Source organism: Parasteatoda tepidariorum, chromosome 4, assembly GCF_982258835.1.
Source record: "Parasteatoda tepidariorum strain Cologne lab strain chromosome 4, Ptep-v5.0, whole genome shotgun sequence".
Taxonomy (NCBI): Eukaryota; Metazoa; Arthropoda; class Arachnida; order Araneae; family Theridiidae; genus Parasteatoda; species Parasteatoda tepidariorum.
The window spans coordinates 94,749,342-94,767,345 of NC_141758.1; the positions used below are offsets into that span (position 1 = coordinate 94,749,342).

Sequence of the window (18,004 nt, forward strand, 5' to 3'; positions counted from 1 at the left end):
TTTACTTAAAACAGAAAAAATTATACCAAAAAGGAAAGATTTTTCAGGTCACAGTAGCAATCACAAAACATTAAAAATTAAAAATACAGCAATATGCAAATATTTACAAATGATATCAATAGAAGAAAATACAGCAATTCACTTAAAACAGCATATAACTTCAGAACATTACAATTACAATTCTCTTTCATAACTCAAGAAATCATTCAAAATATACAGATAAAAAACTGAATCACTTTCCTAAATTTTTAATAACTAATTTAAATGAATTTTAATAACTAATTTAATGAACTAAATTTTAAAACAAAAAATTAATATTAGTGATCCATTCATTCAAATCTACTTACAGTGAATTAATAAGCCAACATGTAACACTCAAGTCTTAATTATCCTTATTTCGACTCACACGAACATGACTGTATACCGTTCGTAATTAAAAACTAAAAATTTAAGCGTAGCAGTAAGACTCATGTCCAAATTGTAGATTTGTGCAAATATAACACACCTTTTTAAAACTACCTTTCTGTTCAACTATGTGATATTCAGGCTGATGTGATGTTTCAAAAAAAGGCCATTTTCTGGTGTGTAACTCTTCCTGGCTAATGCCCTGGGCTGATAGAAATGCCATATCTATGCCTTGAGTCGGGATATTGAACTTTCGACATTCATTAGTTGCAGTATTTTTTTGTGATACAGCTTCTGCAGCTTTATCTTCCTTAATTTTATTCAACATCAAAGCCATGCAAGTTCTTGCATCTTCGATGCAATCATGCCCACCAATATCATTTTGCACCACAAGCTTTAGTTTTTCGTAAGCTAGATCTCTAAGCTTTGGCTTAGAGCCATCACTCCTTGCAAAAACAACAGACGTATCCACAATTTTTGTGTGAGTCAGTCTTAGACATCGGAGGTCTCCTTCAAGTCCATGTCCGATTAATATGCATTCGCTGTGAAGCAGATTACCTAGGACACTTTGCACATCACGAAGAGTTGTTGTTACTCCAAGTAAATCTTCGGCCTTTATGCCACTAAATTTGGTGCAATAATCAAGGATTTCATTTTCAGGTTGTACGAAGGACTCGTAAATTGTGAAGCCTTCTTCATTAACTAAACCGACTTTTGCAACTTCCAATCCTTTTATAGTGTAAACCATCTCGCAATCTAATCCGTAGACTCCACGAAGCTGGTGTGCAAGGCGCTTTTCACCAGTTCTTTTGATCTCCGGTTTGAGCAGTGGATCTCCACAAATGTGTAACGGATACACTTTGCATCCAATAAGAGAAGCGTGTCTTTTACAGCACTTGAAGATAGATGGATGGCCAGAAAATTTTATTACTTTATCTGGATGGTAGTAACATTTTTCGTTCACCGTGTATTTTCCCTCTGGTGTGACCTCAAATCTTTTTCGGCACCTATAGCATTTCCTAACAACTGTTCCATGTTCGGATATCTTGGCTCCCTTAGTCAGCTCGTGGGTGAGTTTGTCAAAATACTTCGAGTCCATTAGATATTTACTGAGATTAGTATATACCTTCCCTTTGGGAAGATTCAAGTCTCGAAACTCCTTGAGAGTTGATGTTGCTACGCTTCGACCTAAAAGATTCAAAAATGAAAATTTCATTAATAAATCATGGCTATTCAGAACAACAGAATAATTCGGTACAATAGAAAAAAAAATCTAACAAATAGAAGTACTTTGTAGGTAAGGAAATTAAATTATGTTTAAAAGAAAAATTGAAAACTATGTTAGTAGCGTTGACACCAGTACAATATGTCCCACTTAAATAAAGCCAGATTATTCTCGTGCTATAGTTTAACGTAAAGGAAACCAACGTGAAACCAATATGTTTACTAAGAAAGTGGATATTCTTTTACATATATACAAGGAGCATTCAGTCCTTACTCTACCTGGATCGGAAACAAAGATATAAAAAAAATTCTGCCATCAGGGTCTGGATATTGAGCAATACCCGTGGATACAATGCATCAATATTATGCCGAGTTCGATGATGGTAGCCCTCAATTCTGTCCCAGACTGAAACTACCTTTTTTGGTATACAACACCCTACTGAGGATAGCCCCCACCCCAAAGTTTTCTTGTGGATTGCACTTAAGTAAAAGAATAAATATGTCATTGATCACAAGCAACCTGTTGTACAATACCCACCACTCAGAAAATTTTACGCCATAAATTAAAAAAATTTTTTTGCTGGAAAATTTCGGCTAAAAACATCAATTCTCTAACAAATGGCAGTGACAGGGTTTTTAGCATTTTTTTGATAATTAATAGCCTCTAGACAGTATGAGGGAGAGTCCATCTTTCTGTATAATGGAGAAGAATGAATGAAGTCGAACCTGAGAAATCGAATTTTTCACATTTAAAATTCAATTTATCAAGAATTATTTGACCAATTTTATACAAATTTTGTTTTATAATATATTAAATAACTTTCTTTAAAGCGGTGTAAGAATTTTTAAGTCCTTAAAATTCAAATTTATATATAATTAATAAAAATTATTTTTTACATGGAATTATCTTTGTATAAACGAATTTTATATTTGCTTGCAAAAGATTACAATTCGCTTTAAAAGGCCTCTATGGTGAAAAACGCAAAAAATAAAATCCAAATCCGCCGAAGGAAAGGTATGTTCATTCAAGGAAAGTGTACGATTTTGTACCTGCCGTTTTCGTAACTTAATTGCTGTAGCTTAAAATATTGTTTGCATAAATAATTTAACATTTTTAAATTACCCAACTAAACCATTAAGTTTGAATCACAGTACATGAAAATTTGATCATTAAATCAACAGTTATTACGATTGAGTTTTCTGCGTATTGTTTTTATAGGTATATACTAAAAGAATTCTACCTTTTTGCTCTTCTGACATTGCTATCTAGAAAATAATGTATCGCATCTTATGCACTTCTTACTCTGTTTTGTCTGAGACCAATCACGGTTTTATAGGAAATTGCTAGGGATTGCTGTTTAAATTTTATTGTAAGAAGTCATTATTATTAAAAGAAGTTACTATTGATATCATGAAAATTATAATAATAGGAAAAATCTTTTCAGTAAACGCCATTATATAAACCGAGGAAATCGTATTCCATCCCATTAGTTCATCAATTTAAAAATGCTACATAAAGGGCACAAAATTAATTAATAAATAAAAATAAAAACCGGAAAACGTTGAATACCTGTGATTTCACATCAGAGACTCAGTCTTAATGTTTTGAGAGTCTCGCTTTAAATATGTTATTTAATTAGTGTAGACGATAATTTAAATTACGCAGTCAGACGCGTTCTTTCTCTGAATAAAAATGCCTTTTTTTTTTCTCTCGGCGGATTGGATTTTTGTTAACCGCAATCTGGTAAATATGGTCTCAATCGCTTAGGCAGGAGAACGTTAAAAAGTTTGGCCCTTTAATATTATTTTTACAAATTTTCAGAAAAGTAGTTTATATGTAGTGCATCTTAGAAATATAGTAGCTATTACATGCATGATGGTTTTTAGAATCTCGAAAATTGTGCACCTTTTCACGTAACTTACGTTCGAAGCTTTCCTTATCAACCAAATCAGTTTCCGTCAGCATAAACAACACTGAATTTACACTGTGAAAAAAAAATCAAAGGGGGAAAAACTTATAATGACTTTAAATCTAAAGATTGTATTTTCACGTACTAGGAATCAACTTTTGTAATTCTAGGACAAAAATGGATATTCTCTGCAAAAATATACCATTTTCCTTAAGCGGATTTTGAATATTGACCTTCAAAATATGGAGGAAGGTAGTCATATGGAGAAAGGTCAAAATATGGAGGTTCCTCAATCCGGAAAATACGGTCCCTTTAGTTGAAGTAGTGTAGTTGAAAAGTAAGCCTCTTAATTGTGCTATTTTCTTTTTGCGTAACTCAAAGAATTCAACTTTTCATTTTTCAACAACTATTCGACTGATTCCCTTCAATTTTTGGATTTACTCATTTAAAATTGCATTGAATAACTTAAATAATAAAAAATATCAAATAATTATAAAAAATAATTTTTGAAGATAATTATTTTTGAATAAAAAAAAAAGATTTATAGCTGATTGCGAAAAATGTATGATATTCTTCATTGGATACGAAAATATAGCGAAATACGCCAACATTAAGTTCGATATCAAGGAGCCCAAACTTTTAGCCACTATTGAAACTATTTTTTCCAGATACCGGCTTCGAAAGTCAAGATTCCTAATCTGTCGGGGGAAAAATATATTCCATAAAAAGTTCGTTATTGGGTCTAATATAATAAAAACACAACTACTTCCACTTAGTAGGAATAACATTTACCATGACGCAATGCTAAATTCTATGCCACTATCCACATAAATGCCACTATCCACATAAATCAATTATTAATCAAAAATCGAATATCAATTACTTTTCTTTATAATGCAATAAAATCTGGCGAGCAGCTATTTAAACGATCAAACACTTCGTTTGTTTATTTGTGGCTTGAAGTTAGGCTCGCAGAAAATGCCGTTCATGGGTTAAATTTAGTAGGAATAACACAACCTGTGACGTTGGCTATAGTATACCCAATTGCGTCTGATGTCACAGTTTAAAATATCGTCTGCATATATTAATTAGCTTTTTGAGATTATATCCTTGAACTCTAAAGATTAAGGATTTAGTACATGAAAACTAATCATGAAATCAAAAGATGAAAGAGAAGTTAACTTTTTAGTATACTGTCAAGTTTAGAAATTCTAAAAACAAACAAGTATAAATTTTCTGTTCTTAGGAATAGCATTCTACATAATTTTATTATTATATAAAATTTTTGAGGAAAAAAAATCGCTGAAGTTCAAACAGTTCTCAATTTTTCCCCCACCTAATCAACGAAGCCTTTATATAATTAAAGTAAAATTCATTAATTAAACAATAAAAAGCGTCAAGATCATTATTTAAAGCCAAAAGGGCAAAGCAAAACGTAATAATTTTTAAACAAATTGAAATTTTGAGAAAAAAAAATCTCCCGCAATTTCATAAATGAAAATGGTTCATTTAGAATGTTGAATTTCAAGCACTTATGTGAGATTTAGAGTGGGGGCCCCACGCAGTATTTTTGCGCAGCAACAGTAGGAAAATAAAAATAAAAAACATTTACAGCAGCGAAATTGTAACAGCGGTGGCAGTGTCGTTCATTAACATTGTCGTTTTAACACGTTTTAACATTGTCATTTCAAACATTGAGAGAAATGAAATTTCCTAAAATAATAGTAAAAAAAAAAGATATTTTGAAATTTCAAATTCCTCGAATTCAACCATAAGCAAAACTATGACAATTAAATTTTATTCTTAAGTTTTATATTCATTTAACTATCACAGTGAAAGAGAATTATAACATTTACACTTACTTTCTTTATACTCCGCCATGATTCAGCTCTAACTTCTATCAACTTTAATTTCAAGGACAGAATTTCTGCAAAAAAAAATAAATAAATAAATAAACACAGAATAAGATACAAAGCAAATTTTAAATATATTGCATCCATCAGTAAATAGTAAAAAATGCATCAAGAATCGGGAATTTACATGAAATTATTAATACAAGAAAAAGAGAACGAACACGAATTAACTACAAATATTAAATTATTATTACTATGCATCTATGAATTATTACTGAAATAAATTGATTACAATGCATGTAATTACTATTGCAACACACCTAGACTCAATATTGAGTCTATGTGTGCAGCTTATATTAGCCGGAGTTAAATTCAAGGAGTTGACCATATACATATATACACACACAGGGAGTAGACAAAATAATGGAAACACTTCTATATTAATAAATTTTTCAATATTCCTCAAGAACTACTTAAAAAATCTTTTTATGACCTCCAAAGTGTTTAGATTATGTAATTTCTCATACTTATCAATGATGTTTAATGCTTTAAGAGGTTTAAGGAACCGACAATAAATTACAAAAGGAAAATAGTGTTTTTGAACACCCCATTTCAAAAAAATGTAGAAATAAATCTGTAATTTGTAGCAATTATATTGATTATTGTATGCAATAATTCCGTGAGTCTAGCTTAAATATTTATGGAGATATGGGCATAAAATAATCTTTTGTCTAACTTTTTTTGTTGGTGCTAATTATGAAAATATTTAATAAAATTAAACAAAATTTTTAAAGCAATTTAAAATTAGTTTGAAAACCATTGCCTCAAATTAATATCTGTAAAATTTTAATAAAAATTCGTTTAAAATTGCACAAGATTTGAGCAATTAAAGTAGTTCTTTAATAGTGCTGGGAAAGAAGTGAAATTTTTTCCCCTTAATTTTGAAGAGAATCACATCTCGCAACAAATAAAGAAAGTCCGATTTGAATATCTTAAAAATTTGAAAAATTTCAGGCAATTTTCTAAGCAGTATTAGTACTTAAAAAAAAAACTCAAAGTGATGAGCAGTTTTCTACAATTCTCCAATTATTATTTCGTATCATAATAACGAGTACGATAAATAAATAAACGAACGATAAATAAATAAACGATAAATAAATAACGAGTTATAATGCCCTACAATAAATGTTCATACACTGAAATATGTTTTTATAAAGAAAGAAAACAGGAGAAAGAAAATATATTTTTATGATGAGGACTTTTATCAATGCCGGTGTCAGTTTTAATAAATCTTATTTAGCATAAAATGATCCTTGTGGGAAACCCCATGTCATTTTGAGCTACTTTTAAAAAGTACAAAAATTAATTAGAAATTTTTTAATTTTCAAGATATTCATATCGGATTTTTTTATTAATTACCAAATACGATTGTCTTCAAAACTAAGAAGAAAAATTTTTTCCCCCGCTGATGCGCAATGTAAAGAAATTACTTTAATTACTCATATCTTGTGCAATTTTGAATGACTTTTTTCTCAAATTTTAAAGCAAAAATTTCGTAATTAATTTTGAAGTTCTCTTGAAATTTTGTTTAATTTCATTGAATATTTTTAAAACTATATAATAAATAACAAGAAAATGGATGTGAGCAAGGTAATAATATTATACTGGATCTTTTAAATAAGTTTATAATTAATAAGGTTGATATTTATTTATACAAATTTAATGATCTTCAGCAAATTAGCATTTATTTAATAAAGGGAGAAAGAGAAACATGATTTTTAAACATTACTACATATTCTTATAATTCTATTCATTTGATTAAAAATGACAATTAAATAGATGGTTTTAGAAACATAAGAATTCCGAGTAATGAGCCTATTTATTTTAAAATTAAAATAATTTTTTATAACATAAAAAAAAGAAGATAATTTCTTCTTTTTTTAATATCCAAATCCAAAAAAATTAAATTAATATTATCATTATGATTACGAAGCAAGATTAATTAATTCTTCGGGTAAACATTATTAAACATAACTGTATAATCTCGAAAATTAAAGATAATTAGATCATCAAATAACCTAAAAACAAATTTAATATTAAGAGTGTAATTTTTTTCATAATAGTGCAAAAATAAATTAGCTAAGAGAGATGAAGAATTAGAACTTTGCGTTATTCCATCAATTTTAATAAAAATATCTTTCCCACTGTAACATAATTCTATTGTACATAATTATTGTTCATAATTATTCCATTGTGCAAAATTATTGTTAGCTTTGTCTATGGGGGTAATTACACATTTTTTTAAGTAGTTGCTTAATTGATTGATCAATACTAGAAAAATTTGTTGAATCGTTACTGTTATTGAATTTCCCTTATTATTGAAAACAAAGTTTTTAAAGTAATAATAATTAACCCATTTACATTCTGTTTACATATCTAAAGGTAAAGAGAATCTATTTTGATATCGTTAAACAAAAATTAGTGTGATCATTAAAAAAGTATTTTAGAATTTTATTAATTTATATATGGTAAATGGGTCTAAATTTTGTACCTTTTATCATTAATTCCCCAAGTTTTAAGTTTCCTATAATATTTAAATTATCAGTAATAATATGTTAATTATCAGTAATAATGCTAATTTTAATTTTTAACCTCTTATGTAAAGCAAAAAATTTTTTAATGATAATATTATTCTTTTAATTTGTAAGCTTAAAATTTTGATTATTTTTTAACTCCTTATTTAAAAGTTCAACGCAGAATTTTTACAGAATTTTATATAATTATTGTTAGCTTTGTCTATGGGGGTAATTACAGATTTTTTTTTTGTAGTTAATTAATTGATCGATCAATTGTAGAAAAATTTGCTGAATTATTATTGTTATTTAAATTTTCCTTATTATTGAAAACAAAGTTTTTAAAGTAATAATAAACAGCTCATTATTCTGTTAACATAAAGGTAAAGAGAATCTATTTTGATGTCTTTAAAAAAATATTGAAAAAGTATTTAAGAATTTCATTAATTTATAATATGGGTAAATGGGTTTAAATTTTGTGCTAATTTCCCAAGTTTTAAGTTGTAATTAAATTTAGTTGTAAGTTTTCTATAATAATTAAATTACCAGTAATAATATGTTCAAGATGTTTATCAACAAGTTCAAAAAATTTTTTGCTCCTCACAGTGACAACCATAATCGGGTAGATTAATTTTCCCTAAATTTTTGCAAATATCATTATAATTAAAAATAGTTATATCAATAGATTTATTATATTTACAGCTTTTGAATTAAGTGAAAATCTTTTAATGGAAACATATCTCTTAAATTTCCAAAAATATCATGAAATTTAATCGAAAATAACGATTTGAAAGTCAATAACAAAATATAATTTACTCATTTTAGCTTTCACAAAATTGAAACAGAAAATTTTGAAGTGTAAATCAATAAAAGAAAGGATAATAATAAGATTTTGAAGCCGATATACATCATTATTCTTAAGGGAGAAAGCAAAATCTTTTATTGGTTTAATATTAGAATGTTTATAAAAATCTTTTTCCATATTCGATTTAATTTGTCACGATTAAAAGAGTTTTTATTACTTCCTGATGCCCTGTTTACCTCGATTTGTACGCTTATTCTTAGTGGGGAAAAAGTTATTAAGTTGAGGAGTTATTAAAGTTAATCTGTGCATGTTGGAGGCTATCATTTACTCCATACAGCATAATTGTTTTGTATAAAAGCATGTAAAAATTTTCGTTTTGCAGTCTTAAATCAAATTATTCCACTATTTCTAAAATAATAATTTTGACTATGTTAAAATTATGTTCTCTAAAATGATTCAATTCCAGGTTATTGATAATTTTATTACTGTCTATATCTAAACGGTGTCAATTAATTCAAATATTAAGATACTGACTGGTTTGTCCAACACATTTCATATTACAAAAACCACAGGTCAACATATAAATAACATTTTTAATTTTACAAACAAATCTGGAGCTACCGTTATTATGAATTATATGTTTTTTGTCAATATTAGGGTAAATTTTACATCTTCTATCACCACACGCTTCATAGGACGGAAAAATTTCGGGTAACACAATACAAAAAAGTAAAAAAAGGAGATTAACAAGGATTATAAAGAAAAGTAATAAGAAGTTTCATTTAGTACGCGTGAAGTACACGTACATAGAACCTATAAAATAAGTTAAAATACAAAGAAAACAAGGAAAATATTTTTTAAGGAGATGAAAAAAAAATGTTGGTAAACAAATTAAAATTTAATATATGTATATTAAATGTATCCGCATTTTGTGACACTTGAACGCTGTGTGACGTTTTATAGACTCATGAAATTTCTGAAGAGAAAGGTTTAATTCATATGCATACCAATGATGAAATAGATTTGCTAAAAAGGCAAATAAATTCAGTTTAACGACTGTGACAGAATTTATTCTTTCAATTCACTACTCTAAGCACTAATATCAGATAATTTTTTAAACAAACTGTCGAAGCACTTAGAAAAAATAAGTAAATTATAATCCTGATTACTAATGTCAAAATACATCTGAACAATTTATTCGAAATTTCATTTAAATTGTGTAAACGTAAATTTTCTTCTTTTATGCTTCTATAGAAATTATTATTAACGTGTTTATATTACACTAGGTAACTAACACATCTAAAACTAACTGGATATTAATTATTCTAATCCCCTATTTTCCTATGAGCTAATAATTTTCACAAGTTTAACGTATAAATAGTTTTATAATGAAAAGAAAATATAACCAGAAGTTCTCATGAAGTAAACATGGCTTTAGAAGAAAATAAAAAGATCATATAATAGCTATAAATAAAAAATTTAGAGAACTAGTGGTGGAGCATGTTGACCAATTAACCTAGCAGAAAAATATAATTCATAGGATAACCAGAGGTTCTCATGAAATAAACATGACTTTAAAAAAAATAATAAAAAGATCATATAATAGCTATAAATAAAAATTTAGGGAAATAGTGGTTCAACATGGTGACTAATTAACCATACAGAAAAATAGAACTCATAGGATAACCAGAGATTCTCATGAAATAAACATTGCCTTAGAAGAAAATAAAAAGATCATACAATAGCTATAAATAAAAAATTAAGGGATATTGTGGCGGAACATGGTGTCTAATTAACCTAACAGAAGAATAGAATTCATAAGTTAAAATAACTAATTTAATAAGCAAGATATATTATTTATGATTATCAAATTTATACTTTGAACGAATAAAGTATTACTTCAAAATGTAATAAGTGATTATAGAATAAATTATGGACTTTTAAAGTAGTTAGAGCGTAAATCTGTAAGACTATCTCACCTTACATTACATAAAATTAATTGGTTTCATAAGAAGAGTAAATACAAATCAACTTAGATTAAGAAAAAAGAAAAGAGCTCTGGGTAAAACAGGAAAACACGTGGAAAATTTTGAATAAACAAACAAACAATAAAATAGTAACGCGAGAACACTTAATTAGATAAAATTTAAATACGAACATTAGGAAAAGAATAACTCACCCCAATCTAAAATAAAATATCTTCTTATAATGACTTCTTTAATTAAAATGTACGTAAAAACTAATCCAAATGAGGACACAACACTTAGAAAACTTCACAGTTAAATAACTGAAAGACCTTAAGAGAAGTGAATCTTTAAAAAGAACTCCAGGGAATCAATTACCATTGGTTAAGAATTGACAATAGGTGGGGGGGGGAATAACCATTATTATTAGCTACACAAGAACTTAGTCATTGGAAGCAAGTTATACTGATAAGAAGAATTTTCCATTCAAGAACATCCCCAACCCGTGTGGTCTAGAATGTTAACTTATATCCCCCCCCCCAAAAAAATAGCATCGTTACATCAATTTTTCATCTTAAATATGTTAAATCATCTTTTTTTATAAATAATTATGCCTGAAATTTGTCAGGCATAGTAATTGTTTTTGATTTGCCAGGTGCGTGTTTAAGTCAGTGTCAAAAACAGAGTGAAAAAGTTGCATTTTTAAATTGGTATCCAATTTTTTTTTTTTTTAAATCCTACAAATATAATTTTTAATATATTCTTACATTTGACATATTATTTTATGTACTTATTCTGGATGGTTACATTAAAATTTTCTGATCATCAATGAATATGTTAGCATGATTAACATAGCAAGAAAGAGAGTATAAAAACGTATTGTGCATTATATGTATTAGCTATATATATTATACTACATATATTAAAAAATCTAAAAAGTTTAAAAAACCATGGTCTAAAACTGATTTGCCTTGTTAACAAAAGAAGTACGGAAATTTTGCATGTTATCAACATAAAATAAACATAGTAATTCCGGTATTTACCAGTAAATTATTTAACTTTTTACCTTCTATTTCGATTATAGAGATATTTAATATGCACTTGTTGAAATTATCTTCAAATAACCAATTTATTACCCTTTTTTGTTTAATTTTTATTAAAATAGAAAACAACAAGTATAATTGCTTTTTCAAAGTAATAATCTTGTTCTCAACTAAAGACTTAAAACTAAAAGTAATGTTTTTTTTTGCTAAAATGTAATCGCGTGGTATTACTTTATTTTGTAACATTTTATAATGCTCACAATGATTAACCATTTTACAATCATTAAACGAAGAACAAGCTATTGGTTTTTAATAAGTTATGTTTACTTTGATAATGAATTTTTTCTAAAATTCTGTCTATATCAACATATGCAACTAAAATAATTATTATAAAATAATTAGTTACAATTGTAACATATATGATTGTAACAATTCTATCAATTAATAAGGAATGATTGTAACAATAGTAGCATAAGTTTTCAACACATACAGTCAGGACAGAGCTAAAATGAAAATGAAGACAAAAAAAAAAAGAAGATAAAATGAAGTAAAAACTAAAAAACGAATTATTTTGTTAATAAAGTTTTCCTTCATGCCTTCATTCAGTTTTAATGCAAACAAGCTTGCCATACTCATATTTCCATTTTGTTAAGAGAGGGATTAATTAGTCAACAACGTTTGCTGTAAGGTTCCCTGTAATCTGGGATTACATTCTAAGAATCGGAACCTAAATCTATGGCATCAAATCTTCGTTTATGGAAAAACATTTTGGGATTCTTTAATTGAATTGTTTTTAATTCTGATTTGTAAATCTGCTTTTCTTCAAGAAGCAAAAATGTAATTGTGGGTGTTGGTATCAAATAGAGCAGAACGTCCTGGTTGAACAAAATAATAAAAGTATTGTTTCGGGGCTGTTCAAATATTTCGTAAGCACCTAAAACGGCGAGGGAGGTTGAGAATTGCTTATTTTTGCTTACAAGAGGAAAGGGGGGTTTGAGCAATACTTAGGTACGCCATTAAAATCTTTTTATTTTCAAAATTCATTTAAAATGCAAAAAAAAAAAAAGTAACAAAAGAAATTACAGCTGGATTATTTTCATATTCGGATTGGAAGAAAGTGGAAAACGTCCAGAAGATTAAGAGTTTCGATTAAACAAAACTTAGTAGTGCGATAACTTAATTTGATCGATAATTTTAGTTTGTAGTTATTTAATTAAATTTATGTATTGTTATGAATGTTAAGTTACTAATTATTTATAATTTACTATTTTTTTATGAATATTGTGTAATGATTGTATTAAAATCGTGATTTTTTTTTACAACTTAGCAAAATTTCGTAGCAATGACCTTTGAAAGACCAATTGAAATAAATACATTGCTAAAAAACAATTAAAGAAAATTGTACGCATTGTTTTTTATATTATTATTCTACTATTTGCAAACATGAGAAAATATTGTTTTAACCTCTTTTTCCTTACTCTACGGAAAGGCTAAAATATTCACGGCTTATTCATAAACGCGCAAGAACATACACTTAAAAAGATAACCCTATAGCCTCTTTAACTGATCATAAACGTGACCATCATTAGTAACAGGTGTTTTTTTCAAACCCTCCTTATAATGCCTTTTGTTCGATTGGGGGGGGGGGGGGAATCTTGGGCCGATTTAGCTGGGTCACTCTGCCAGGCCCGAGGATCGAACCAAGGACCTCTGGCACGAGATCGCACTACCACTCAGCCACCAGGAGTCTAAGAGTTTTGACTACAGAAAGAAAATAAAAAAAGATTTCTAAAGAATATTCTATTTAAGATTTTATAAAATGAATGAAAAAGAAAATTGTTTTGTGTTAAGTTATAGATCTTTTGCTTAAATTTAATTATGGACCTTTTAATAAAATTATGGTTAAAGCGAAAACCGAGGGAGGGTGGGGTAAACAATAAGATAGCCTAAGCGAAGCTACCGAAGCCCTTATGTCTGCTGCTTAAAATTCTGACTTAATAATCAATGGTGGGAGCTAAATTCATGACAGTGACAAGTAAAATGCAAGATAATAATTCTGAATAATAAAAATGACTTTAAAATACAAATCAACTATGCGTAAAACAAATGTAGAATTAATGTGGGTAATAGCTGAATATTACTCTGTTTTGGGAGGTCAGTGCCAACCGAAATACTTAGTAAGGAAATAAAGTTATACTATATAAGACCAATAGCCCTATATGGATGAGAGTGCAGGACAATGAAGAAATCAGGAGAAAATCGATTACTTCTTAGATCAAAACGAAATTTGCCATGAAGATTTTTTTTTCTCCATCGGTTTAGTGTCTTCTAAAAAAGGGAATTTGGCAAATTATATATTTTTGTATTGTACTAGAAAATCTATGTAGTATTGTCCTTTGTGAATCAAGTTAGTATTAAGATTACTAACTAAACAAATTTGTGCGTAAGTCACTATGATGGAGATAAAATGTTGATCCAAAATTTTCAAAATAAATTGTATTAGTATTGAATAATAATAAAGAATAAATTTATGCATTTATTTTTATACAACATTTAGGTCTCCTGCATGTGGCGAATTCATACCTATATATTGTTTAAATGTGTCATGTCGCTTTCTCTTTTAGTATAAATGAGTTAGTGTTTTACAATACAAGAATATGAAGAAAAAGGAACTATGTTCGTAGAATGTCAAACAAACTTTCCTGAATCTCTTTAAAAATCGAACATTTTTGGACAGTCAGTAGACCTCCAGCTTGGATCCTATCTAATGAAAAAAAAAATGAATCTTACAATAATAAGAACTTCGATTGTCATAAGTGTTATTATCATTAGTCATGGTATTTTTCTTTTGAATCAGAATAACATTTGATCATTTTTAGAGATTGCCACCACAAAAATACAAATCAATCAATCGAAGAAAGGTATGACTGTATTTTAGGATAGGTATCACAAGAATAGGACAAAAATGTGCAGAAATCCCAGAATGGTATAATAGATGGGACATGTAAGTCATTATATGCTGACCCAATAACAATTCATATCAATGCTTAAAAAGAAGAATAGAATATTAATTCAAAACTCAACCATTGGGAGTTGCGAATAGTGACAAACAAAGGCTAGGTTGTGATGATGAATGTATTCCTTTGCATCTTTGGGTGTTGTTTTTTTTTTTTTTTTTTTTTTGTTTTTTTTTTTTTTTTGCTTTAAAGCATACTTATTTTGGAAATTATTTCCTTTTTTAGATTTTTTTCCTTTTTATTAATATTTTTCTTTAAATTTTGAAAGCTGTTTTACATTTTAAAAGAATTCGTTAGTGAATTAAGATTTTTAATTGTAAATTAGTCAAACGAGTGTATCCTCAAACTTTCAATAATATGTGTTAATGTTGAACAGAATTTTTCAAGATATACGAATTGCTTTAGGACAATTTCAATTTTAAGAATATTAAAAAATAGATATAAAATTTGGTAATAAAATGTAATTCTAATGTTCGTGGAAATTATAATTAAAAATTTATTAATTCTTATTTATCCTTATTGGATATTTATTAGTTTATTTAATTTAATTATTACCACATTTTTTATTAAATTTATAAGAGCAAATTTCGATTTAAATTATTTTTTTTAAAAAAAAACTAATATAAAACACGTTTCATAAAATTTTAAAGTATTTGTTTTAGCAACAGTTTTTGCTTTATTTAAGGGCATTTTAAGATCATCATTGTCTTATCCCTGGTGATGAGTTATAGTTCCGACTCATTATTGGAACAGAAGAACCCGAAAAGATTTAATTTATGTATTCCGTTCGCTTCTATAAAAATTAATTGTACGTAAGCATTTAATTGTGTATATTGCAAATTTATAAGAACAAGTTTCCATTTACAATTTTTTTCTTTAAAAAAGCTAATATAAAACATGTTCTATTAAATTTTAAAGGACATTTCTTTAATTTTTAAGTCTTTTTTTATGGATTTTATTTCTTTCTTGCGTCCGATACAATACTCTTAGAAGCCCATCTCATGTTGATATAAAATGGATTACTTATTGAAGCAATCAAAACATGCCAGGTAGTGGTCTTTAGTGAATGGTTGTGTCTCTCTATCTTAGAAGGCGATATCCTATCTATATATTTGATATCCAATCTATTTTTCTAACAAATCTATCCCCATTGAACTATTAATATTTAACTTTTTTAAAATTTCCTTTGTGTTTATATTGTTATTTTTTAAAGAATATTCAAGCATTTAAATCAATGCAAATAAAGATTTAAGTACGTTATAGCTATTTACCTGCCAATGCTTCAATAATAGAGCATTGACTTTGAGTTTCAATTAAATGAGAAAACAAAGTTCAAATTAATATTTTCTTTTACATAGATTTAAAATTTACATGATGAACTATATTGTACTTTTAGTGAGATTCTACATCAGTATTTATTATAATTTTTTTATGGATTTTAAAACTGTGATATAATTTGTTACTTTTTCTCCTGTTTGTAATAAAATTAAATTTTATTAATTTAACCAAAAATTAAATTTTCATAAGACATGGGCTTTTAAAATGATAATACAGCAGACAGTTCGGCATGAAGTTCAAAATTTTATCCTGAAATGTTAAAGTTAAAATATGACTAGTTGAAAACCAACTTGCATTTCATAAGTTTTTAGATTTTATGTGAGTCACACAGTTATGTTGTGTGCAGTTCATTCAATTCTGTTTTAAAATGATAATACAGCAGATAGTTCGGCATGAAGTTCAAAATTTTATCCTGAAATGTTAAAGTTAAAAATATGACAAGTTGAAAACCAACTTGCATTTTATGAGTTTTTAGATTTTATGTGAGTCACACAGTTATGTTGTGCGCAGTTCATTCAATTGGTATTATGACACTTGTTCAAGAATAACAATAAAGTTGAAATCGGAAAAGGGGGATGACTACATCTAAATTCAAATTCTTTTTAATTTGCAGGTGGCAAATAATAGACAGTAGTGGGAGAGGTTATTGCAATTCTTAGAAAGTAATGTAAGGTGTGTATTCATTCATAATCAATATTTTTCTCTTTTGTTGAAACTCTAACGAGAGAAAAGTAATTTCTTTCTGATAAGGTAATGACTTACAGGGAGTGTTTTTTTTTTCTATTGTTATTTGACAATGCTGGAGTTGAAATGTATAGTGCAGCTTTGAGGAGAATTCCTCGAGACTGAAAGTCTGGGATTGTCTGCTGCTATGGTAACAAGCGAGAGCACATTTTTAATGGGGGTGAAATGGAAGAATGAATGTGACGATTGGTTTACTCACTTCGACCTACGCTAAGATTAAGATAAAACTATTCACCCCACACCCCTGTTCGAAATGACCTTTCCTCGTAACCCTAGTACCCGTCACGATGGTAGACGGGTATCTGGAGGAGTTCTTCTGAAAGTCGCACTATAAAGGGTTTTTCAATTTGTTTCTAATAATATGGTATTGAATAGATTCTTGCTATTGATGATTTTTTCTTTCTGATTCTTATAGCTTACAATATTTCTCAGATACATTTGTTGCTATTGAATGAGTTAAGAAATAATCTAAACTTTTTTTATTTGTTTTGTTTACAAATTTTGCTTGCACTTAGCACAACCAGTATTTGTATATGAGACGAAGCTGTTTCTGATTCAGATTTATAAGATATTTTTTAGTCAGAGCTTGATGAAGTAAGAGATTTAAATGATTAGACAGGGACGTCTTAATTACATGCAGGGCTCTTCGGTACACAAATGTTATAACATGTCATACTGTTTAAAATCGAATTATAAAATTACATGTACATGAAATAAAGCTTTCTTATTATATGCAATAATTTTAACAAATTTCAACATATTTTGATTACCCCCAAAATTTAATGTATATAAAATAAAGCATTTTTAAACTATGCATAATTTTAAAAAAAATTGAGATGGCAGCCAGTTAAAATCGTCGAAGAATGAAATAACTTTGAAAACTATGGAAGCTAATTAAAATAATTAAATTTAAAAAAACGCATAAAGGTAAAACAAATGGAAGAAAAAGCCCAAGAGTGTGAATTATTTCGTCAAATTTAGCAGTTATTATAACATCTTACAATGCACATCAGACGCAACCCGTTTAAAAGTTGTTGTCCCCTAGTACTGTGTAATTCTAAACTCTTTCGATTATTACTTTATTTAACTAATTTTAAATACTAAACAGAGTTGGTGGTGATCATTATG

General features: G+C 27.9%; 1 protein-coding gene across 1 annotated transcript; it reads right to left on the reverse strand.

Annotated features, from left to right (window-relative positions):
* Positions 1-11,073, reverse strand: LOC147812045 (RNA exonuclease 1 homolog). Its single transcript, XM_087161726.1, has 3 exons — positions 10,950-11,073; positions 5,402-5,466; positions 1-1,593 (listed from the first exon to the last, which is right to left on the reverse strand). Exons 2-3 carry the CDS (start codon positions 5,418-5,420, stop codon positions 449-451), a joined length of 1,164 nt encoding a protein of 387 aa, XP_087017852.1. The 5' UTR covers positions 5,421-5,466; positions 10,950-11,073; the 3' UTR covers positions 1-448.
* Positions 11,074-18,004: the final 6,931 nt, after the last annotated feature.